The following is a 25,142-nucleotide window of genomic DNA, read 5'->3' as shown; positions in this document are numbered from 1 at the left end:
CCACTTCTAGGGCCCATTGTAGACGTCTTGAAAACATGAGGCTGTTGGCCAATACCTAGTTGACTAGGGAAAATAACATTACTCAAGTAGGGATATTTACTCTTACAATCGAGTTTTAGCATTGACTCAAGACTGATGGATGTAATAAGAACGCCTTTCCATATGGCTACCAAACTAGCAACATTTCTCATCTCGGTGACACATTCAGGAGGCCTATGAGGTTGCCTTTTTCATTCAGGGGCACACTATCAAATTAGGCCCTTTTGGAAATTTTTGCATGCCTTCAACAATTGAATTCTTGTCCTCCTTTGGAAGCACCACATGGGTCGTACGTGATGGGGACGCCAGGGGAACAGTCATGGTGGTGAACAACACTACGACCGACACCATCTTCAGGCTAATTCCTAGCCATCCCACTTGGATGGCCTCATTTTTTAGCATCCAAATGAGGAAGTTTTCCAATCTTTCTATGAATGCTTCAATGCACATCTCATTGCGTAGAATTATGCTTACAAACATGGCTTGTGAGTCCAAAAGGCTCCGTGCTTGTTGATATAACACTGGCCAAGTTTTGTCTTTGAAAAATCCTATCCAACACAACTCCAAAACCTTGATGTGGCGAGAGAACGAAACCGTGGGAGGAGTGGCGGGCTGGTGGTGACTTGCGGTCTTCTAGATTTAAAAGCCACAATGAAAGGAGGCCCTGTCTCTCGGGGTGAGAAATCTGGAGTGCTCTTGCATTTTCAGAAGAGCCAACATATGGGTTATGGCGGCCATCTTCAGATTCAACCCCGCTTCCAGCTACACGCCATCAATGAAAGCAAGCCCTGTCTCTCGGGGTGAGAAATTGGAGTGCTCTTGCATTTTCAGAAGCAGCAACATCTGCGTTATGGTGGCCATCTTCAGCTCCAGATTCAGCCCCGCTTCTAGCTACAAGCCATCATAGTTTTTCTAAACTTCAACAATTTGCGTTGTTGCTGCACGCATCCCTGCCTGTAACTAATTCGCTCTTTCCTCTCATTTTTCGCCCTTCCTCCTCCTAGCATGATGTGGTGTGCTCATAGAGGCAAGACAGTTTGAAGTCTCTGCCATGGCCATGGGCCCAACATAACCAGGAGCCTTTTTTTGGCTTGCAGAGCAGCCTTAGTGAGAGTTTGGAAAGGTAGTTCATACATTTTGTCTTTTCTTCCCGCTTCTCTCGCTACCTATTTGTGTGAATTGGTTTGCTAAACTTTCTCGCTATTTTTCACAAGGAACTTTGGACATGTTACCATATAGCAACACCCATTGCGTTTTGTGTACTTCCTAGATAGAACTAGAAACTTTAGAGCTTTTTCCTAGATGGATCTAGCAAAATTATTATTTTACAGAATTTCCTATATGGTGAGTTGTAGTTTGCTACATGGAACTAGCAAATTCAAAGTGCCTCTAGATTTTCTAAATGGTAAGTATGTGGAGTTGCTAGATCCAAGTAGGAAATTCCAATTTTTTTATATGGTAAGTTAGTAATTGTCAGATGAAACTATCAATTTATAAGCTCCGTTGAGTTTCCTATATAGCAAGTTTGTAGAGTTGCTAGCTACAAAGAGCAAAATTCTGAGTTTCTATATGGTAAGTTAAGAATTGCTTGGTGGGACAAGCAATCTCAAGGTGCCTCTAGAGTTTTGTTATAGTAGCTATGTGGTTACTAGTTAGAGCCAGCAAATCCTAGGTCCAACACAATTACTGATTAGCAAGTATACAAGTTCACACTTAGACCATGGTAACTATCTACTGCTAAGCATTTACAATGAAAATCTTAGATTAGAATTGGTTTCCTATACATTTCTTCTGATAGTCTGTTTGTTAACAAAAGCACAACATTTTGTACATTTTATCATGTAGGAAATTATATTCTTTCTCATTGTATTTGATAGAGTGCTTAACATCATGAGCTTCTAGTGAACATGCACAAATATCTAGTTAGGTGAAGTTGCAAAAAGGGGAAAGATAGGCCCTTCGGCATGTTTAGAGTAGTGTATTAAGGCAACTCAAATGTGGCTTGATATTGTATGGCTCCATGTCTTGAAACTCTGGCTTAATGTACTGAAGAAAGCAAGTCAAGTGCAATGAGCGGGTTATGAAGCTTTAAGGAATCCATCTGCATGTGTTGTGATGCAAGGTTGCTTGCAAGCCATAATTTACATTACACTTGCCATATAGTCAAAATCGTTCATGATATTGCAAGCACTTTTTAACTATTTTTGGACTAGGCTCTAACACAAGCAATTCTAACTGCTTTATTTTTGCAGAGTTAATTCAACTTTTGACATCAGCTTTTATCTTCTTTTGTGTTTATTTGTGTTACATTGTATCGCCTTTGCAGGACCAAGGTGTTGATAGAGGGATTGAGGTCTAGAATAAAATATAACAACTTGTCACGCCTTCCTTAGCTCTACATGCCATCACCCTCAACATAATCGCATGTGCCATATTATGCTACAAGAAATATTAGCACTCTTTGAGCAACACCGCTTGGTTGAAGCTACTTGCCAAAGTTTGGCAAGTATAATAACGAGCTCAAGGCCAACTTCTTCTTTGAGTCTTGCACAAACTTCATCCAAGCCTAAGTAATAGCATGAGTGATTGTCAACAAAAAAACCCTTTTGGTTTCAAGTTTTACACTATTTTCAAATTTCTAGCAATTGTCCATGCAAGCTTCTTTTGATGGACTAGCTTTGTTACTTGTTTCAATGCTTCACTATATTACAAACTCCACCATAGTACTCTTTCCACACAAGCTAGAGCTCAATGATGTAGCTTTTCTTGAACCAAATATTCTAGCTATTCCAATCAACTACCTCGATCTCCAATAGCATGTTCTCTCTTATAGAAGCTTTCAACAAAATTCCTTGGCATGTCATGCATAATGACTTTACCACAACATAGTGAGCTTCTAGAAGACACACCACATATCTAGCTAAGTGTGGTTGATGTCCTCATTCCTCACACCATATACTTACATACGTGCATTTTGAGGGTAGGAAATTACACCGATCTTATGCAACAAAATCACCTATTTGCATACATCTTGACCAAAATGAGAATATATCTTTATGTAAGTTTACTTGTATTTTTATTGTTGGTTGATATTTTTTTACTCTTTCACTTCTTCAAATTCCATCTCCTCTCTTCAACTGTTTCACACTTAAAAGCTCAATTCTAGGACCTGATGCATGAAGTATATCAAAAGCAATCAATATGTCAAAAGCTTTTGATGCCCAGGTTAACTTTTTCTATTCATGAAAATATCCTACGATGGGACTTACATGTTGATCGTTCTTCACCATTAAGTGGCACTCACCATGCTTATGTGTCATGCACCCTTAAAAGCCCACACAATTTGCAAAGTTTGAATTAAATTATGCAACTTAATGTTGTGGCTATAGATTTCAATGTATAATGAGTATTGTCACATACATGAGAGAGAGCAATGAGTGGTGTATGATCATTGTTCACATGTGTGTGTGTGTGTGTGTGTGTGTGTGATAGACAGAGAGAGAGAGAGAGAGAGAAATGAAATGAAAATAAAATGTTATATTAACGTCTTCAAAAGGCCAAAGTGACCTATGAGACCAAAAAGTTACAATGTGGTGGATCTGATACAAAGTTAGAGTAACAAGATGACAAAAATGAAATGACAAATGTCACAATAAAATACTATGGAATCCTAAACTACTAGGTGTGAACTAAGCAGCTAGCTGGGATAGCTAGATCACAAGAGATCCAACATCGGTCGCTGGCGGATCTCATCAATCTCCTCCATGGTCAGTAGTCTGATCGGGCGGCGTGCATGTCGAGCCAAAGTGATCCGAATCCTCTGATGCAACCTCCACCGATGTTGTGCAGTCCTCCACAGTCGTGGGCATCTGGATCTCCCCAGCTCAGTCGCTCGGTCGAACAGTGTGCCTCTGGTGTGAGACGACGAGCTCTGCTGTGGTAGTAACTCCTCCGGGTGTCCAGTGGCAGCTCTAAAGGAATCTGTGATCTGTCTCTGAGACTGGCTAGCCTCTCCTCTCATCAGGATCTCTCTGTGTCTGCATAGCTCGAGAAAAAACAAACCCAAGCATCTCTAATCCTCGTACTGCATGACTCTAGAGAATGGTTCAAAGCCCTCTCTGAACAAGCAATGGAAGCGGCCTCGTATCTCGTAGTAGACGGGGTAGTGGCATGTGTAGTGCAACTCTGTCTCAGGCTCGATCTCACACAGGGGGCATGTCCTGGCCTCTGCTGGTACTCCGCTGCATCTCCCAGTCTCGATCCGCAGCTGGTGTGAAGATGTGCGTATCTGGTCGATAGCACATCGTATCCCATGAGACAAGTGGGTGTCCATGTATCTGGGCGTCCTCACAAAACTACCAACCGTAAGCTGGAGGAGATGCTCTCTGTAGAAAGCCATCTTCATGCCGAGCTCCTGTGCTGGCTGTATCCATGTCCTCCTGGTGTCTAACTGAGTCAAGTCCTGGCAGATAAGCTTGGTGATCTCGGACTGTGTAAGAGTCAGAGAGGGTGCATCCACTGAGTACTGGAAGGGAGGCAATGTGTCTATGCTGAACCCATGCACCTGAAACCATGATGTCATCTCCCCATACCAGCATGTTGTATCTCCCTGCATGGCTAACTGTCAAGAGGACTCAAGTGCAAGGCGGGCATATCTGTCTCTGGGAAGTTTCCACGTGCGGTGTATGAAGGAGACAGATCTGGTGAGCACCTCAACCACTAGTGGGGGGGGCGCTAGCTCTGCTCGAACAATAGCACGTGGTACTGAGGCCTTGGCTCTAATGAGCCGCAAGATCATAGACCAAAGGCTTCTCCATGTCCCCCCATCCATCACTGCGGCCTGTCCTCCCGTGATGATCCAATGAAGGTCCTCCCTTATCATCACTTTTCTTGCTTAGCATAGCATAATAGCATAGTAATGAAGATGAAGAAGATGGCTATTGAGATGGGTCTCATCTGTTACACTGGTTTATTGTTTTAATGTGTCTCATATGTTACGCTCTATTTGCTTTGAAGTATGGTGGATCAAGTACCATAATTTGGAAAGGATTTGATTATATCTAGTTTAGTGGGTTACTTCTTCTTTGGAATGGTTTCACTTGGAATCTGTTGATTGCAGGGTATTGTCAACATGGCTGTGGCAAGGAAGCACACTACTCTCTAGACGCAATCACCTACGCGTACATCTTGAATCATGTGGCTCTACACAAGATGCTGATATGGACACAAAAATTCATGATGATATTGTTAGTCAGAGACTATTGAAAATAGATGTTGTGCTTGGCACTGTCCTACTCAATCAAAAAGCACCAAAATCTCTTCAAGATTGAATTTGATAAGGCTTATGATTTTAATTTTCAGTTTCTTCATGATATAGGAATTGGGAAACTTTTTATTAAGTTTGTCCAAGTTCTCATTGGAGATGCTTGTGCTAAAATCTCCCTCAATTGTAATCTTATTGATGTCTTTCCTCTGATAAAATCCATTGGACAGGGCTGCCATGTTGCCCCTTATTGTATGTTGTCCATGGTAGCTTCTTCATCAACTCGGTCTCACTATTTCTCTACACTATGCGTTGCAAAGAGGGTGTTAGAGGTATGTCATCTCAAGTAAATTGCGCGATAAAAACCGATTATTTATTTTGGCTTTTAGGGATTTATTCTACTTATTTGTGGGTAGGGAAACCTATAAATGGGAAACAATAGAGGTAAGTTGACTAAATTTGAAGGTTTTCTCACCTTCAAATTCAAATTTAGAGGTCAATCTCAAAATTTATAGGGGATTACACTAATCCTAGGCCATGGAACTTCAACTTAGAGCGTAGGAGGACATTGGCCGGACACAGTTCAACTTCAACTTAGAGCTTGTGATAGTGGCCGGACACATTTATCCCAAGAGATCTTAAAGATCTAATCGACGAGGAGAGTTGAACTCAAGACTTGTTATGAGAGAGAGAGAGAGAGAGAGAGAGAGAGAGAGAGAGAGAGAGAGAGAGAGAGAGAGAGAGAGAGAGAGATGGGGGGAGAGGAAAATTTCATGCTTCTCTTTTAGGGAATTTTGAAACCAAGGCTTGGAGCGAAACGGGAAAGGCCAAGAAATGCAATCTGAGCCTCCCGCCACCCAAAAAGAGAGAGAGTGCTTAGCTGTGTGAGGCCGCCTACTAAAGGGTTTCTGATCCCTGCACGAGAGAGAGAGAGAGAGAGAGAGAGAGAGAGAGAGAGAGAGAGAGAGAGAGAGATCAGCGTTGCCGAAAAACTGAGAGCTGCCGAAACTCAGAGAGAGAGAGAGAGAGCGCTACCGAAACTGATCAGCGTCGACCAGAACTTGCTGCTCTCTCTTGCTGCTACGCGCGTCACTGCCCGAAGCTACACGTCTTGCTACTGCGCGCGTCAGGTGCTGCCCGCCGTCGACGACCTTGCTGCCACTGATCGCAGGTTTCTTTTAATAAACCTTTAATTCTTTTAAACAACCCCCCCCCTCCCCCCCCCCCCCCCCCCCCCCCCAACACAAATATTCATTTCTTTTAGAAAATCTTTAATTCTTTTAGAAATTTGCCGCTTCAAATTCTCCTGCGTTTTAGGAAGCTTCAAATTCTCCTGCGTTTTAGGTCAAAATTTGAAGCTTTGTCGATAATTACACTAAAATTTGTGTAAATTTGCCGGTTTTCTTAAAGGCAAGCTCAAAATCTAACTGGGGTTTTATAATTTCAGCCGGTTAAAATACACAAATAAATCTTTAGTTATTTTACTATGCCTAGCATACCTTGTGTAGAGCAAAAACCATAACAAAAATACATTTTGCCTAGCCGAACAAAATAAGGGGAAACTTCAAATTCTCCCGGGTTTTAGGTCAAAATTTGAAGCTTTGTCGATAATTACACTAAAATTTGTGTAATAATTCTTTTGTAGGGATATTCTTTTGACTCTAGCACATAACATGAGGGCCTACACTTTGGCATACATGACTCAAAATAGGTATACATGCATACATGCTCCAAGTGGGACCTCACATAAAGGTAACGATAATGGCCATAGCCCAAACCCTTCCCCTTGGGCTTTGGACTATGATCGAGATAATCGACAACTAAGGAAGACATACACCACCCCCATGACAGGGGGCCGGGCGGGGAGGGGGGGGGGGGGGGGGGGGGGGGGGGGGGGGGGGGGCGTTGGCCTTTAAAATGACAGGACAGGCTAGAGCCCAATTGTTGGTAGACATAGGTATTTTCTATGGATGCAAAAGAACCATGGAAGCCATAGACCACATGTCTGTTAATTGTAAGACATAGACCACATATAAACCATCCACTATTTAAATGGGCGGGGGGAAGACTTATAGGCATTTGCTGTAGATTGAAAAGAACCGTAGAGAGAGAGAGAGAGAGAGAGAGAGAGAGAGAGAGAGAGAGAGAGAGAGAGTCATGTGTGTGTGTGTGTGTGTGTGTGAGAGAGAGAGAGAGAGAGAGAGAGAGAGAAACTTTGGTGTGTGTGTGTGTGTGTGTGTGTGTGTGTGTGTGTGTGTGTGTGTGTGTGTGTGTGTGTGTGAGAGAGAGAGAGAGAGAGAGAGAGAGAGAGAGAGAGAGTCATGTGTGTGTGTGCGTGAGAGAGAGAGAGAGAAAGAGAGAGAGAGAAAGAGAGAGAGAGAGAGAGAGAGAGAAACTTTGTTGTGTGTGACCTGAGTGATAGTAGAGCAATTAACCATCACTCTGAGAGAGAGAGAGAGAGGGAGAGAGAGAGAGAGTCATGTGTGTGTGTGTGTGCGTGAGAGAGAGAGAGAGAGAAACTTTGTTGTGTGTGTGTGTGTGTGTGTGAGAGAGAGAGAGAGAGCTAGAGTCATGTGTGTGTGTGTTCTTTGGTTGCTAGTTCAAAATGTCTCTTCAAAATCACTTGTCCACTGGGCTTCAAAATGATGGAGAACGAGCTTTCTTTTTACGAACATTTTCTCGTGAGCTACGAGAAGATCTAGCATCACAATATTGCAAAGATCTTTTGCAACGCTCAGAGATAAAAGTGTTATGGCCAGAAATAAGATTTAACTTATTTTCCAACGGGAAAAAAGTTTGGAATATACAAAAGATTTTTCTTGACGATTTGGTTGATTGGGATGGAAATTTAAACTTAGTGTTGGCAAAAGAAAAGTTAGGCCTAATCAAATATTACAAAGTGACCCACTATGGAGGTGGAAACATGCCTTTGTCATTGATGCACTATAGAATGAGTATGATAATCCGTCTCATTCCGGCAAAACGACTTTGTACTTATGAAAAACCTTGGTAGATTCAAAATAAGTTACATAGAAGAATGCTTTTATGAGATCATTTACTTCTTGTGAAGTTAAAGTAATTTATGTATTTTCATTGTTTGTTTATTTCTCAGAGCATTGAAGTGCTTAACTTTGTAATGGAGAGAGAATTTGTGTTTGATGAATGGGCTAGTACCTCTTGGAAAGCCATAGTTTATTTCTCTTAGAGCATGTTGTGTCGTAGCTTAATGAATATTACAAACATGGCTAGTTATTTTTCTTTGACAGTTATGGAGAGAACACAGTTTTGGAAGTGTGATTGCAATTATCTTTGCAAGCATTCCAACAATGGCTGGTGCCTTGTAACCAAGCGTACCTTTTATCACCACAAACAACAAGATGTTCTAGGAAATCTCCATCCTTCCATTAGCAAAAAAAAAAAAATGGATTCAGAACAAAGACTAGATCTTGCCAATGACCGGAGTGATAGTAGAGCAATTAACCATCTAGCCGAACACATTGATGGACCCCATAATGCAACACCTACCCGAGCCATGGGACAAGGCAAGAAGCCCAATAATTCTCAAAGAAATACATGGTGCACATGTAACATGCATTGTGCAGGTGGTATACAAGTTCATGCATCAACCTATTATCGCCATCAAGCTTTGGCACATAACTTTGAAAGCTTCAAAAATAGTTTTGGTTTATCTTCTCCACTAGATTCAGAAGGAAACATGGAAGAGAATGATGAACATCAGGCTCAAGTCTCTGAGTTTGATGGTGATGGCAATGACATCATTGATGAGCCAATGTCTATTAGTGAGAATGAAGAAAATCAATCTTCTCCTCTATACTTGGAGCTAGTTGAGAGGATACTAGAGCTCCAAAATTTATGGGATGAACATAAACTACCAATAGGTGTGCAAGATAGAATGCTTCGCATCCTATTTGGAGACTTGGGGGGGGCTAGAGTGATTAAAAATGCTTCCAAGAGAAGCATGGCTAGGCTATTAGTTCAACTTCCTCCTACATGGGAAGGTGACCTTGGAAGGATTCAAATTCCGACTTGTTGGGATCAATTGCAAACCATGCTTAAAGGTCTTGGCATGGTTTCTTTCTTGCGCTATCGCATCTGCACAGGTAGTGATGTAGCCAAGCATCCACCCAAGCTTCTTCAACCAAGCAATGAGGACAACTTTACAGGAGAGGTTCTTAAGTGCACATGTGAAGGTGGATCATTATCATCGAGGCTTAAACGTGATTGCTTGGAATGTTGAGAGAAGTGTCCAGTTTGTGCCAAAGCAAGGAAATCAATGCTTTCCTTTGACTACATTCCCATCAGGCCTCAACTAAAGCTATTGACAAAGAGTAGCACTTATTGCCATGAGCTACTATGTTTATGGAGGCACAAAGAAAAATGGCTCAATGGAGATGCAATTAGCAACCAAAGAAGCATTGTTGATTTTTGGGATGGACAAAAATTCCAAGAAGTCAAGGACTTTTGGGATCCATCAACATCTTATGAGCTACCGGTTGTCTGCTCTTATCCTCTTTGCAAGAAGCCTTACACTACTTTTCCTACCAGTAGACGTTATAAAGCTCTTCAAAATGTTGTGGGAGAAGAGTACAACTTTGTCTGCATCGAGTGTAAAGAGGACATTGTGTGTAAAAGGAGCCTACAAAAGGTACATAGAAGCATCACATTGTTTTTTTTAAAAAAGATCTCATGATTTCAAACCAGACTTATTTTTTGGGTTGCCATGTGAATAGGGTGATCCTCGAAATGTAGCATTGTTTCTACATTGGGATGGATTTCAGACATCACAAACAACCCAAAAGAGTTGTGGGGTAGTAGAGGTCATGGTGTTGAATCCAGGAATCAAGTCTTCCATTGATATCTTGCCAGTTTTGTTTATCCCTCAAAGTTGCAAGAAAATTATGAAGGTTTCTGGTGAAGTTTTTGGGGCATTTTTGGAACCTTTGCTAGATGAGTTGGAAAGCCTATATCTAAATGGTGTGGAGGTGTTGTATGACTATCCCATAGAGAAGATCTTTGGTGCCAATCAACAAGGTCTTTCAAAGCTATGTACGCTACGCGCTATGGTCATGATGGTTACAGGTGACCATCCGGCACAGTGCAAAATAGGCCTCTTCAAGAATGGAGGACAAGAGTTTTGCAGGCGTGATAAACCTCAAGCAACTCTAGTAAGACCTGGTATAGGATCAAAAGAGGGGCGATACGTCTATAATGAAAATCGCCGACAAGCTAGATATCCACCTTCAAAGAGGACCATTGAGGAGATGACAAAAGCTCTTGATGAGGCTAAACGATGTTGCACAGACAAAGAAAAGGAAGCATCATGGAAAGAAGCTGGTCTCTCAGGAGAGTCCATACTCTGGAGATTATATGATCTATATGGATTTGATCTCTCTCTAGATTTAGTCTACGACCCAATGCATATCTTATCATTGAATGTATTCAAGAAATATATCTCACATTTATTTGAAAGTGTTGAGGCTCCCTTGAAGAAAGAAATCGATGCTGCTGTGTGTGTTGTTAAAAAGGCAGCACCTACCTCCATTCGATATGGACGTTGGCCTAACTCCCCAAGCATCTACTTTGCAAGCTTCAAGGCAGAGGAGAACCAAAAGTTCATCCAGTGGTGTCTACCATATGTTTTGAGAGTTGTTAGTGGCATTCCTCCTGAAATGCATGTTTTGGGATTTTTGCTGATTGACATTGCACACAGCTTCTACAACCATAGTAGAGATCATGGATGGTCTGTGAAAGACATAGAAGTTGTGAAGACATTGCTACAATCATGGAGAGTTCGAAATGAAGAAACATTTGGTGCGAACTCATCACCTCTATAACATGTAGCTGGTATGTATATCTTGATTAGTTAACAATAAGTTTGATATATTTGTTCAGGAGAATAATCTCTTGATAACTTGTTTATAGGTAATGGTGAGATGCTTGATGATGTCTTGCGCCATGGGTTGCATGACCGCTTTTGGTGTTACATATTTGAGCGTCTTGTAAAGGCATACAGTTCCATCAAAACAAATAACATGGAGGATGAAGCTTCATTTGCAAAGTTCTATTTGAGAAGGTTCTTCACAAGAGCTTTTCAGGCTATCCATGGTGATAGTGACAATCTCTTACCTTCTGAAAGGTTTTTGAAGGACCTACATTGTGCATTGATTCTTTCTCAAAGCAGCTCGCTATTAGCAGATGCTCCATCACATGATTGCTCTCCGTCACATATGGATGGGCTACTGGTTGTGTCTTCAATTGAAAAGGCTAAATCTATGTGGAGTGATCTATTAAAATATGGAAGAAATTCACCATGCACTAGAAATCTTCTTCTCAAGGGGATTGCAATATCAAAGAAGAGATGCACTTATAGAGATCCTACTAGTGAAGAGAAAACTTATCTAAAGAAGTTTTGGAACATTCCAGAGCAGTACTTCCAATGTTTGGAAGTAAAGACATACCAAAAGGTCCTCTTTAAAGGGGATATATTTAATATGGGCGCCAATGTCATAGTGAAGGTGGATACCGATGATGCAACGGTGGAACACAGAGGTCACTGGAAGGCTTGTATAACATCCTTGTTCTCAACACAGTTTGATGGAAAGTGTATTCTTTTCTTTGGTGGATGGTATTACAAGCAATGCATTGTCAAAAACGGGGACTCAGAACAATTGTTAATGGATCCAGTTACTCAAATGAGTGTGCTTGAGAAGGCCCCTTTGCCTTTCACATGGTATTGTGTTCGACCCATCTACTCTATACTTCACAAATTTATTCCATTGCCAATACCAAGGAGGCAGAGGCTCATTGCTTATGAGGTGAAGGATTTGAGGCAGCGTGATAGCTTGTTAATGGACGGAGGTTGTGGAAATGTTCCATTATGGGTGGAGGTCCATGATATAGTTCAAGTGTGCTTGAATAGCGAGAATGCAATACAGATTCAATATGCTGTTGTTAGAGAGACTGATTACGAAGGGAAAAGGGCAAAGCTTGCTTTATTGGAGCATGATGCATATCAACAAAACACTTATAAAGTTTGCAGAGAGGAGCATCAATGGAGAAGTTGGGATACATGTTCCATTCAAATTAAAGATTGGACAGTCACAAAACAAAAAAAGGTTATAAAGCCTGGACAGGCGGCTAGATGGATACCTATTGTTTGGCATTCTCCATAGACATATAATTGTGGTCGCCCCTTTTATTCAATCACTGCTAGTAATCTTGTGGAAATATTTTAGAAAGACCATTGCTTCATGGATGACAATTGTTGTATTCATTGTTATGGTGTTCTTTACATATCTTTTGTATAACTTCACTCATATGGTATGCAAGCATGGCTAGTACATTTGTGGAAGTAGTTTAGAATGCTAGTATACTTGTGGAAGTAGTTTAGAATGACTATTATTTCATGGATGACAATTTTTGTATTCATTGTTATGCAAGTAGTACACCTATGGAAGTAGTTTAGAATGACTATTATTTCATGGATGACAATTTTTGTATTCATTGTTATGCAAGTAGTATACCTATGGAAGTAGTTTAGAATGACTATTGCTTTATGGATGACAATTGCTAACTTCATTGTTACATGTTCTTTGCATATCTTTCTTAGAACCTCATCATAGAGTATGCTAGAACTTCTGGGAGACCTGCTTTATGGATGGAGATTATTGTACTTATTGTTAGTATGCAAGCATGGCTAGTATACTTGTAGAAGTAGTTTAAAATGCATACTATTTTATACATGACAATTGTTGTATTCATTGTCACAGTTTTCTTTACATGTCTTTCTAAAACATTACTCATAAAGTAATGACAAGTGTGTGTATAATTTTTGAGATAAACTTTGTTACTTAAATTTCTTGCTGCTCATGTGTGTGTTCAATGCTTTGTCTTTTCAGATATGAGTTATCCACAGTCCTTTGTGGAGCAACTACTGTCTTTCTCTAATGAAGAGACCCTCAAATTTTTAGATTCTTGGAGGGCCAGTCATCTTGGAAATAAGAGAGTTGTTTCTTCTCCATCTAGCATCTCTATAGGTGTTGACACTACTAGCAACAAGAAATATGACCCAATCATATATGAGCAGGTGTTTAGGCCTCCACCTCCTAAGCTTAGAGAACCCAATAAACTCTATGGTAGGGATTTCCTCTTAAAAGAGGGTAATAACCAACATAGAGTTCTTTTTTCAAACTATGGGTTTGTTAGAGGATGGTTTGCCAAACACAAGCCATTTGGAGACCTTAGAAATAATATGGAGAGAAAGAATACCGTGTTCGATTTAATAAGAAAAAATAAAGGTGAGCTTAAGCCTGTAATAGTAGCAGGACAAAATTATCATTGGAAGGAAGAGGACGTTTATACATGGGCCATCAAGTCTCTTGCGGCAAAACGAAAATGGAGAAAAAAGAAACCAAACAACAAATTATCTTCTAGCACCCCAATGGTATGTGTCATTTTGTAGGATTTTCTCTAAGTAATGAACTTCTATTATGTCAAAGTATAATCGAAATGTTTTCATGAGATTAGATAGAAAAAGAAAAAGATGATGATGATGATAACCAAGAATTTCATGAGAATGATGGAGGAGAAAGTGAACTACAAGGAGAAAGTGAGCTAGGAGAATATGGTTCACTCACAAAACTTGTGAGTAATCCTCTAAGGTATTGGAAATTTATATGAAAACTAATGATGAAGAAAGTAATGCTTTTGTTGTTATTGAATAGCTAAAGGATGCTTGTGCACAAGAAACCACTTGTATATCTATTGAAGAAGAAGAGGAGCAACCACAAGCTACTCATGTAAGCACTTCTATCTCAAAATAGCAATAATGTATGACCTATCATGATAAAATTTGTTATTATGTGTTTAGAGAGAGACGAAAGCATACATTCATAAGATGCCATGGGAAAATCATGATTTACAAAGTGATGCTTATGAGGTATGTGTGGTTTACTCCTCTCTCTCTCTCTCTCTCTCTCTCTCTCTCTCTCTCTCTCTCTCTCTCTCTCACACACACACACACACACACACACACAAGTGTGTGCGCACACACGCACACACAAAGATATCAATTGAAATAATTGAGGTAAATTTAGCTAGTTTTGTGTGCATGTGTGTATGTGTGTGTGAGATATCCGAATTCAATTGCTTAATGCGCAGGCATATAGAAACTACATGCAAGATGAAGAGTTTGTCCAATGCTATCAAGAAAAGGATATGGAAGTAAACAATGAATTAGATGAGTGTGAAGACCATATCACAAAACTGGTACAATTCTAATTCATGTATTTTTTTCACTCTCAAACTTTTTGTTGATTGCACTCTTTTCTTGAATAATTTGTGAAGGAAAAAATCAATGGAAGGACACAAATTATAAGTGGTATAAACCAAGAACAGAAAAGAAAAAGCACACGAAAGCGCAAGGTACTATTTAAGGATGCTTCACATGGAATATTTATTTAATGAAATACTTACCCTACTTAATTTTAATGTTATAAAAAAACCAAGTTTTCCCACTTCTATAGGCTACTTCTAAGATTGAAGAGCTACTAAAGGAGAAAGATCAAGCTTCAAAGTTTTTGAAGCTTAAAAAGAAAAAGGTCTTTTTCTTCACAAGAATAAGATTCTTTAAATATTTTTGCATGTGGCTACAAAATAAAAGAGTGGACTTTAATTGTTTTAGGAGCAGAAATATGATGGGGGATGTTCAATGAATCAAAATCAATGTGTGTTGGAATTTCAGGTATGCAATAAAAGCTAAAAGCATTGCCTTACTTATGTTCACAAAAATAATACGTCACTTTTTAAACCATGTTATTTTGTTATGACAATTATGTAGGCACGGAATTTTTCCAGGGATGACAAAGAAACTATATTAATGAAGTGGCTAAATCTCAAGAAAGTACAAGACTTGTACCACTTGATCAAGCCAACGTATTTTGCTATGCAGAAATCGAATAGTTTCCTCAAGAAGAGAGCAAATGAGGATACTAATAAATCCACTATGTGTGAAGATTTAGTTACATGGATTTTTTTAGAAGGCCTGATAATTTTTTATTTTGATAAAGTTGGCTCTTTATCCATGAAGGATATCATTGTAACAAATGACAAGTAGTTTTATAATCCAACCACATGATTTAAGAACTGTAGCATGTAACACACGTTATGTAAGCTTTCATTTGTTATACTCATAGCTATCTTTATGAATTAAGCCTACTTTAGTCTCCTAATGTTGAAGTAATCTCTCCTAAATTGTTTGCTCGTGGGAATTTTTTTAGATTAATTACTATTTTGTGTCTACATGTTCCTTAATAAATTATTAGGTGAACTACTAGGTCGTTTACAGAAAAGTTACTAGATGAACTACTAGTTTGCAAGCAACCGTCCTTATATATTACTAGATGACTTGCTAGGTCGTAAACAAAAATTGCTAGTTGACTTACTGGTTTGAAAACACCGATATGTAAGGTCAAACTAGTAATTGAGTCAACTCCTACATTGAACTAGTGATATTTTTACCATATTGAGACTTGAATTGCCATATGGCTATTCAACTCTCCATATAGTAACAAAATTACTATATGTAGCATCTAGGAGTTGTCTCTTTTTTACTAGTTTGCACTCTTACTAGATGTGTGTATTGAAACTAGTGAATCATCTAGCAATCATATATTTTTTACTATATGGTAAGCTGTCCAAAGCCCCTTGTGTTTGAACTGACAGTGTCCAATCTTCTTCAATTGGCTATTCTTGCATGTATGAGTCTCCTTTGCGCGGAAACTTCGACACTCTCTGCACCTGGACACCTCTATTTTGAGGAAACTGAAGAAATCTGCCGATTAATTCGTGTGGCGCATTCAAAGCTATGCACATGTCAGGCTCCTCGAATACATCTACAACACAGTCCGCCAATGCAAGTAAGCTATTAGTTTTCTTTCTGCTCTTGAATCGTTAATGAGACCTTCCCTCTTTCATTGTTTACTTGCAAAGCATCAGGCTCCTCAAATACATCTGCAACACAGTCCAGCAACCCAAGTAAGCTATCAGTTCTTTTTCAGCTCCTGAATTCCTCCATTGCTGTTGTTACTGCATTAATTAGACCCATGTTCTTTCATTGTTTACTTGCAAAGCATAAATTTTGGCATTTCTTCATGCTTCTGATCTGAATTGAGGTAATTGAGGTTCAACTTCAGTTCGCTTCATTGTCTTTTATTGGAAGAGTTAATATGTGTAGCGTGCATAATGCACAGTGGATCTACCTCCTTTTGAATGTCATTGTGCAGGTATTGTTGCTCTTTTATGTTATCCTTATAAATTTTGTGGGTGCTAGACTATGGCTGCAGAGATGATATGTGTATTGCGCTCTACTTAATTTTGTTCGAGCTCTTCTTCCTGTTGCATCTGCAGAACCAAGCTATTCTTGTTGCATCTGGAAAACGCTGAACTTTCCAAGGGGATAACGGTAAGTGCTCCTTTACTTGTTTATGTTTTGTTTTGCTTTTGCAAGAATAGAATTTCGAGTTAATTTGTGTCATTTGGAGTGTCCCACATCTTCAATGGGATTAGTATTTTGTTTTCCATCCAATTTAGTAGCTATATTAGTGTTTCATGGAAACCATAGTTTTGGTCATTTCATTAGGAGTGGTTGTAGGGTGCCAGCTGGGATGGTGTTAGAACCTTGCCCAATGTTGAGCTCTACTGTTAGTAAAATGCACTTGTCTAAGCACAAGCCCATATCTACCTCCGTCTGCAAAGCACCAACTGATGCTTGGCAACAAGCTACCGGAGGCGTCGAGAGACCTCCTTGGCTTGACTCTATGTACTCAAATCGACGCCTTTTGGATGATTACTTCTGATGCATAGACATCTCAGATGCACAACAAAGGCTCCAACAGTCTGAACCTATTTGATGCGATCTATGGTGTCCTTCACTCCAAGGTGCTGCACTTCTGCATCTCCGTGATATCCAAAGATTATGTCTTGCCACTGATCGATATGTGGAATAAACTGATTAGGAGAGGGTTTGAAGAAGAGCATGTATGCCCATTAGCGTCTACTTGTGATTGCAGATTTTCTCGTACACGCATCCTGCAGGTTACGTAAGCAGGCTATTATGCATGTATAAGCCTGCAATTGTGCGATATATGTTTACCTCTGGTCTCCTCCTCTTGGACAATAGTTGTGACAATATCCATGTGCATATCCGTTGACCCGACAAGCCTATGCATGACATCTGGCCTGGAAGGATAGCTGAAGACCACATTTTGCAGCTCAATGTAACCTTTGACTTCAGTGAGCTTCAAACCATCCTCTACCTTGCGATTCATCTTCATCGGTTTATTCACCATTTCGATGATTTTGTATGCCGCCACCTTCCCTTTACTAAAAGCACTTATATTCCCCATAGCTTGACCGAGAGCCCTGCATTACAAGGCAATAAATACAGAAAACCAATCATGCCAGATTTTTGAAGGAGCTTCTAGATGCTATTTCACAGGGAAAAAAGTGCTTACATGCCCCCAAAAATTGCAGAGAAGATAGCACTTATGGCTTTTCCGCCTGTAGTCTCCTTACGACGAACAAGGACACCCCCATACCATAATATTAGGGCCCATGAAAAGAAGAGAATTGTGAATGTAACTCCAATACCCAATCCCTTGGCCAAACCCCCTTTATAACCTAATTTCAATGTCAAAGCTAAGGAGTCTGTAAAAGCCTGAGCAGCTCTCTTCTCACCAGCAAACGAATGAACAGTCAGAATCTGCCCAATTGTCTGTCCATAAAATCAACAAGGTGGTAATTAAGCCATTACTTTGTGCATTCAACATACACACACACCCCATTCACCCATCTTTTTCTTAGTTTGTACCTGTTCTACAATGGCCCCTGCATTTCCATAAGTTTCTTGACTTTTAGTCGTCAATCGCGTAAGTGTGTATGCATACAAGCCCCCAGCAAATGCTATTGCTGGTACAAGAGCCACTAAAACTAGGCATAATTTCCATTGCAACGAAAACCCCACTCCAAAACCTCCAACAAAAGTGCCCACATATTGCAAGAAATTTCCTGCCTGCAGATAAAACAAACTGCATATTGATCATGGATGAACATACAATAGGCAGTAGAATGCTCTTTTATGCAACTTGGGTCTGGATGCAAAGTCCCCTTGAGCTCACCACACCATGATAAGGGCTATTGCCTACTTGAGTGGTCCATCCTTCTCTAAGGGTAGGTTATCCTTCAATGTTCCCAGAACGCGGCCCATATTCAACATCGTTTGTATGTTGTGGCTCCTGTGCATAGTGGAGGGTTATGTCTGGGAGTCTATCTTTCACTGGAGCAGACACGAGGGGGATAGTCAAGGTCGCGAGGCCCACAGGATATTCATTTCACGAGGCAGATCCAGCCCATTTTATCTATCAATTATATTGCCAGAGATGTGGATATGAGGCAGACAGGTACACGCATACTACCCATTGCCATATGTAGATTACCAGCCTGGAGCAGTCCAGTTATTTAATTCCATAGATACAAGCACAAGGAGAAGAGGACCGAATTAGGTGAAACTGGAGCAGTGCCCTCTACGTCTTGCGAAAATTGCACAAAAACTTCAATTCTACAATCAGTACAATGGCTCCCCCCTCAAGAAAGAAAAACATTTGGACACATTTATCAACGAGAAGAAGAAATCAAATGAAAGATGGGAAAATGAATTTCATTTGTCACCCTTATGATGAATGTGGAAGCAAAGGCAAGTATGGAAAAAAAAATCTGACAGCAGTCAGTTACCTTTTCACTTACAGCGTCTTGCACCAGCATTGTATCCTTGGCGATGCTATCGACTAGCGTGCCAGTGCGAGCATCCATGTCAAAGAAACCCACCTCTTGGCTGAGAATGGCCTCCAGATACTTGAGTCGCATCTTGCTGGTTTGTCTTTGGCCTGTGTGCATCCAGCAATGGAAAGCTTTCCTGTTGCTGTCCTCCCCCTTTCTGATGCTTTCGTGTGCTATGTGCTATTTTGATTTCTTTGATATGTGATACTTTGATTGTCATTAATAATAATGATTATGATTAAGCCACAAACTACTAATTGATTGAAACCAACATCTAATTGTCTTTTCTTCATTGTTTACACGCTTAAACATGGATGGTAGCAACTTCGTCTCAGGGGATGATAGAACACCTGAATGTAGTGAAGATTTTAGTGCAAATGACAGCATGGATGTGGAGTACGGTACATTCTTTTGAATTGTCAACTTACACTTTCGCATTCAACTTCATTCACTAAAACTCGCTTTCCTCTCCTTCACAAACTCAAAATCGAGAATCTACATAGTCTTTCCACCTGAATACTACTTTTACAGATTCATGTCAAAATACGAAATCTCCTTCGTCCTCTCATGAACATCAACAAACTCCTTGCAAAACTCTTGCTATCTTACCCACGGCATCTTGCGCCCCTTTAGGAGTACCACCAAAGGTTTTCAAGCGCATACAACCAAAAAACAAGGTCAAAAAGGACCTCCTTCCAAAATTCACACAAGAAGGTATGTTGTTTACAATTCTGAAAGCGAACAATATTTGTTAACTGCCTTGTATACATTTTGTGAAGTCATGTCCTTTTTCAGGCTTCTCCAACCCTCATGCTAACAAAGGCAAACTCTCTCTTGCTGGCACACATAGCAAATCGACCCAGCTTGACCCTGAAGAGCACAACCTCAACTTAGTGCCTCATTCACCTAGCGCTATTCCTTTGTTGCATATTAGCGAGATCTCAGAATCCAGCCCTAGGTTTGCCTTGGAAGGAAAAAATTTTAATAGATATGGTACTTATAAGGTACCACCCGAACAAGCAAAATATGGGCGCTTCTTAAAAGTAGATCTGGTTGATGTCCAATGCATGCATACAATCACATTAGTTATTGGGCAAGAATGCATTGAAAAGTATTCCAATAAACTATCTATTGGCGAGTTCATCAAGGTTGAAAATTTGTCAGTGAAACCGAAAAACAAGAATGATGGGGGAACTGCACCATACTCTCTTTACTTGGATGCAGCTGCATTTGTAATTAAGGCTGAACCTTTCCCAGTCAGCCTTAGCTTCTGTCCCGAAACCAGCATAAGAGCTTTCTTGGATGAAGCTCCTGCACTGCATGGAAGAGGAATACGGATGCCCCTGGCGATAGTAGCCTTTGTCATCATTCATAGAGAGGATCCATTGTCTACTTGTGGTACTGGTCGAGCAATTGGGGATCTCCTTGTGGCAGATGGTCCAACATCTTCAGACACAGCCATTGTAAGATTCTTCTTGTTTGTCTTTATCACAACATCAAAGTAATAATCTTGAACTTGTATTGATTGCTCTTATTTGTCGTGAAGCTCTCTTTTGTTAATGAACGAAAGACAGAGCTATAGTCACTGTTAGAGAACCTTGAAACAGATGATGTTTGCATGTATGTTGCTCGAAATGTTGGCTCTTTCAAAGGTAGTTCAAACAAGCTATTTGTTGTGGACATGACCATCATCACACCTGCACAGAGCTCACGACGACGTGCAAAACTTACTTTTGTGTTTGAATCCCAAACCAAAGAACTTGGTTACAGAACTGAGGTTTGCCTATTGTCTTTTTTGTTTTAGACTCTTATTTTCATTATCAAGTTTGACGATAGAATTAAGTTTCCAATGTTTCTATGCGTTGCTTTTACCGCTCATAGGTCACTGGGAGCCTTCGAATTGTGAACATCAACAGCATCCTCTTGGTGCAACAATGCGCTACATGCAACTCTTCAAAGATTCATTGTGCAGGGAGCACATGCTATTGCACATCTTGTGCAAAAACTTGTAGAATCAACCAGGTACCACAGTTAGAGGCAAGAATCACAACAACAGACAACGTAATCAATGCAAAGATTCTTGGTGATTGTAGATACAATTCTCTGCTTTGACAAGCCCTTCAAAGACCTTTACTTGGAATCAGCAATCGACGCACGAGATGCCCTTGCATCTACTGTGAAAATAGGAAGCTTCAAAGTTAGTGTCTTAGGACATATCACATCTTTTATCGAGCAAATGGCTCTAGAAAATTGATGTGATTGTATCTAATTATTTACTTTGAACCTATGCTGATGCTTGTGTTCTTGTATTGATTTGTGGCTTTCAATCTAATTTTCATCGCAAGTTTCTATTTTTTAGCAACATCTCTCTCTCCCTCTCTCTCTCTCTCTCTCTCACACACACACACCCACACTCTCTCACTCACAAAAACACACACACATGCGCATAGGCACACACATGCACATTTACATTGCATAATCCAACATCTAACATTTTTGCAAGCATTAGCATTCTCTCTGTCTCTCTCTCTCTCTCTCTCTCTCTCTCTCTCTCTCTCTCTCTCTCTCTCTCTCTCTCACTCACACACACACACACACACACACACACATCTATCTTATTAGATAACCATTTCTCTCTCACACACACACATATATCTATCTTTGTTACATAACCTCCTCTCCCTCCCCCCTCCCCCCCCCCCCCCCCCCCCCCCCCCTCTCTCTCTCTCTCTCTCTCTCTCTCTCTCTCCCTCTCTCTCACACACACACACACACAAATGATTAACACATTGAATGACACTTCACTACCTTATAAGATTGTTTTGCAAAAGACTTTTGCAAGTAAAAATCCAAAAAATATTGACATTATTTTAGCGCTTTATGCTATCCTACAAACTTCTCTAAGTTTAAAGAAAGTTTAACACTTGCTATGTTTGACATTGAATGACTAACACATTGAATGACACTTCACTACCTTATAAGATTGTTTTGCAAAAGACTTTTGCAAGTAAAAATCCAAAAAATATTGACATTATTTTAGCGCTTTATGCTATCCTACAAACTTCTCTAAGTTTAAAGAAAGTTTAACACTTGCTATGTTTGACAATTTCAAAAATGAAAAAATTTGCAAGTCCTACACTCAAGCACTGTTACAAAACACTGCCTCAACCTCTTCAAACAATTCAAGTAGTTTTATAGATTTATTGCAGACATGTAACACTTCAATGGGTCTAACGATGGAGATAGCAACTGTTTTTGCCTTCACTTTCCAAAGAAAATTCCTTGTAGTGTTTTGCAATGACCAAAACGAGTATCGATGTTCTTGTTTTGTTGGTAATGATGACCATAGTGTTACTGGAAACAATCTTGGAGTTATCTCATCAACACATGGTTTCATGTTTCTTCCAATACTTCCTCCAAACCAAGGCAAGCGTAAGCGTCTCTCTTGGACTGACACAATGACACAACATCTCCTCGACATCATACTCAAACACCCACATGACAGCTTTACCATTATTGCTAAAAAATTCATGGAAGCTCACCCTTCAACACCTTTCACATTGTTGTCAATCCTTTGTAAAGCAAAACGCTTAGTGAAAAACCTTCCGGAAGACATTCAAACACTTAGACGTAACCAAGCCACAACCATCCACAAAAACAAAAACAAAGCCATTTCCACCTTCATAAAAGCAATAAATGATAAGCCCACTACTCCATGCAAATCTTGTGGTCGCTTAATGTTTAGATCACAATTAACATGTATCAAAAGAAATATTTTACCAGGTCGACGAGCCATACCCCAAGAAGACACAAACCTAGAAAAGGTATGCACAAGTTGCAAAGGATCTGCCAAATCTGCCTTCTCTCTCTCTTTGTCAACACTCAACACAATGGGTTTTAATACACCTTTGCCATATGTTGCAGTTTTAAATAATGTAGAAGCACGCTTAGTATCCACACGTATTCCATTTGCTAAGATAAGAGAACTTACTTTCGATGGACAATATGGAATTCGCGGAAGCGTTGTGAATGTCCTTGCAAACATCTCTGAAACCCACAAAGTGCTGCCACGTTTTGTGCACGAAGAAGCGTCTATTTTAATTGGAATTAAGAGAAAATTAGAGTACAAGCATTGTTATTTAAGTAACATGGTTAGACCATTAGTAACTATGAGGGCTACACAAGATCTACTGACTACTTCTTTATACAAGCAAGAAAATTTTACTTTGAATAAGTTCTGGTTGGATCATTTGGCACAAAGTAAAAAAAAGTCAAATATGTCACTAGAAACTCCAATCAACCTAAACCTTGACGATGATGACGAGATTTACTCTGACGTTATACTACATGGTATAAATACTCCTCAACAAGTTGTTGACTACAATGACAAAATTACATACGTTGCACCAAGTGAAGGAAACCATCCATTGGGATTATTTAATGACGAATTTTGTGAAGAGCTTAGCTTTCCAACCCTATTTTATGGCGAACCTAGAAGATATCACCAGTTTAAAACACATTACCAGACCATAGTAAAATGGGAGCTTATGCATAAAGATAGGCGCTTTTCACTAAATATTGAAAACTTGTTTTTCAAAGCTGTTAAAATTATGACTCAAAAAGTATTTTCATCAATTTGGATTCGGTTACGCAAAGGAAAATTACAAGGTCTACCCTTACAAGCAAGTGATGTTCGTGAGGATACCAACATTGAACACATCTTAGCTTCTCGAATTGGTTATAGAGATTTTGAAAGCTTGCGTTCCTCCCAGACTACAAAGACAAACTTAAAAAAGATGCTTTTGCAATGATAAGACAATTAGGTACTCCAACCTTCTTTGTCACAGTCTCAGCAGCAGAGAGATGTTGGGATACGTTGCTCCACGCTTTACACGAAAAGTTCCACTACCTAAAGAAACCAACGAAACCAACAACTCTTACCAAAAACGCCTAATTTGCTCAGATCCAGTCACTACTGCACAATACTACCTTCATAGATTCAAAGCTCTTAAAAGACTGTTGAAACACGACAACTCAATTTTAGGAAATTTGTTGGATTACTTCTTTGTCACAGAGTTTCAAAGTAGAGGTAGTCAGCACGATCACGGGTTGATTTGGATAAAAGATGCACCAATACTTGAAAATGCTCCCGATGACACCATAATCACTTTCATTGATAAGTACATTAGCACAAACAAAACACTTCTTTCTGAGAGCCTAAGAGATGTATATACCCACAAACATCGAAAAACGTGTCAAAAAAAAGGGAAGACGGGTCATTTTGGCTTCCCTAGATTTCCAATGCCTTACACCATGATTCTTAGACCACCCGATTCTAACATGCAAAATAGTAAAGTTCACAAACTAACACTTCGCGCTGTCAAAGAAAGCCTTCTTGAACTTCAACCTGAATGCACTGTTACATTTGACTCATGGTTAAAAACTCTATCAATATCCCTTGAATCATATATATACTCATTACGCACAAACATAAGTGAACCTACAATTTTCCTGCAACGTGAGCCAAAAAAATGTTTACACAAATAATTTCAACCCAACACTAGCTACACTATGGGATGCCAACACTGACATACAATTTATACTCAATGCACATGGTGCAGCTAGTTATTGTACTTCATACATGACTAAGTTTGACAACACTCTAATCCAAGCCATAAAGAGTGAACTAGATTTCTGTGTGCAAAACAATTCAAACACCATCGAACGTCTGCGAATTGTTGGCAACGCAATTCTCAATACACAACAAGTAAGCTCCCAACAAGCTGTCTATATTGCACTCTCATTACCACTACATAGCAGTACACATGACTTCACTTTCATTAATACAAACACAGCAACTGAACAAACATTATTACTAAAACGAAAGGCCGTTCTCCAAACACTTGATCCAAATAGTACATCAATATTCTTTGACTCCATAATTGACAAGTACGCAAAATGACCTAGCACACTTGCAAATATTTCT

At 39.7% G+C, this 25,142-nt stretch overlaps 4 protein-coding genes and 1 pseudogene across 4 annotated transcripts; 4 read left to right on the top strand and 1 right to left on the bottom strand.

The window, feature by feature from the left end:
* Positions 1-9,017: 9,017 nt before the first annotated feature.
* LOC147426930 (uncharacterized) lies at positions 9,018-9,560 on the top strand. Its single transcript, XM_086498253.1, has one exon. It carries the CDS (start codon positions 9,018-9,020, stop codon positions 9,558-9,560), a length of 543 nt encoding a protein of 180 aa, XP_086354379.1.
* A 1,795-nt stretch (positions 9,561-11,355) lies between these two features.
* LOC147426929 (uncharacterized) lies at positions 11,356-12,495 on the top strand. The gene has a single exon (XM_086497952.1). The coding sequence runs from the start codon at positions 11,356-11,358 to the stop codon at positions 12,493-12,495; it is 1,140 nt and encodes a 379-aa protein (XP_086354078.1).
* Positions 12,496-13,223: 728 nt separating this feature from the next.
* Positions 13,224-14,602, top strand: LOC147426928 (uncharacterized). Its single transcript, XM_086498735.1, has 4 exons — positions 13,224-13,766; positions 13,850-13,966; positions 14,047-14,121; positions 14,483-14,602. Exons 1-4 carry the CDS (start codon positions 13,224-13,226, stop codon positions 14,600-14,602), a joined length of 855 nt encoding a protein of 284 aa, XP_086354861.1.
* A 3,050-nt stretch (positions 14,603-17,652) lies between these two features.
* Positions 17,653-19,273, bottom strand: LOC147426927 (ABC transporter B family member 19-like). The gene is made up of 3 exons (XM_086499214.1): positions 19,112-19,273; positions 17,836-18,392; positions 17,653-17,743 (listed from the first exon to the last, which is right to left on the bottom strand). Exons 1-2 carry the CDS (start codon positions 19,271-19,273, stop codon positions 18,144-18,146), a joined length of 411 nt encoding a protein of 136 aa, XP_086355340.1. The 3' UTR covers positions 17,653-17,743; positions 17,836-18,143.
* Positions 19,274-19,466: 193 nt separating this feature from the next.
* LOC147426926 (uncharacterized) lies at positions 19,467-23,967 on the top strand (annotated as a pseudogene).
* Positions 23,968-25,142: the final 1,175 nt, after the last annotated feature.

Source organism: Adiantum capillus-veneris, chromosome 24, assembly GCF_014529385.1.
Source record: "Adiantum capillus-veneris isolate H3 chromosome 24, ASM1452938v2, whole genome shotgun sequence".
NCBI classification, from domain to species: domain Eukaryota; kingdom Viridiplantae; phylum Streptophyta; class Polypodiopsida; order Polypodiales; family Pteridaceae; genus Adiantum; species Adiantum capillus-veneris.
The sequence above is the reverse complement of the archived record's forward strand: the minus strand, read 5'-3'. Positions and strand labels throughout refer to the sequence as shown.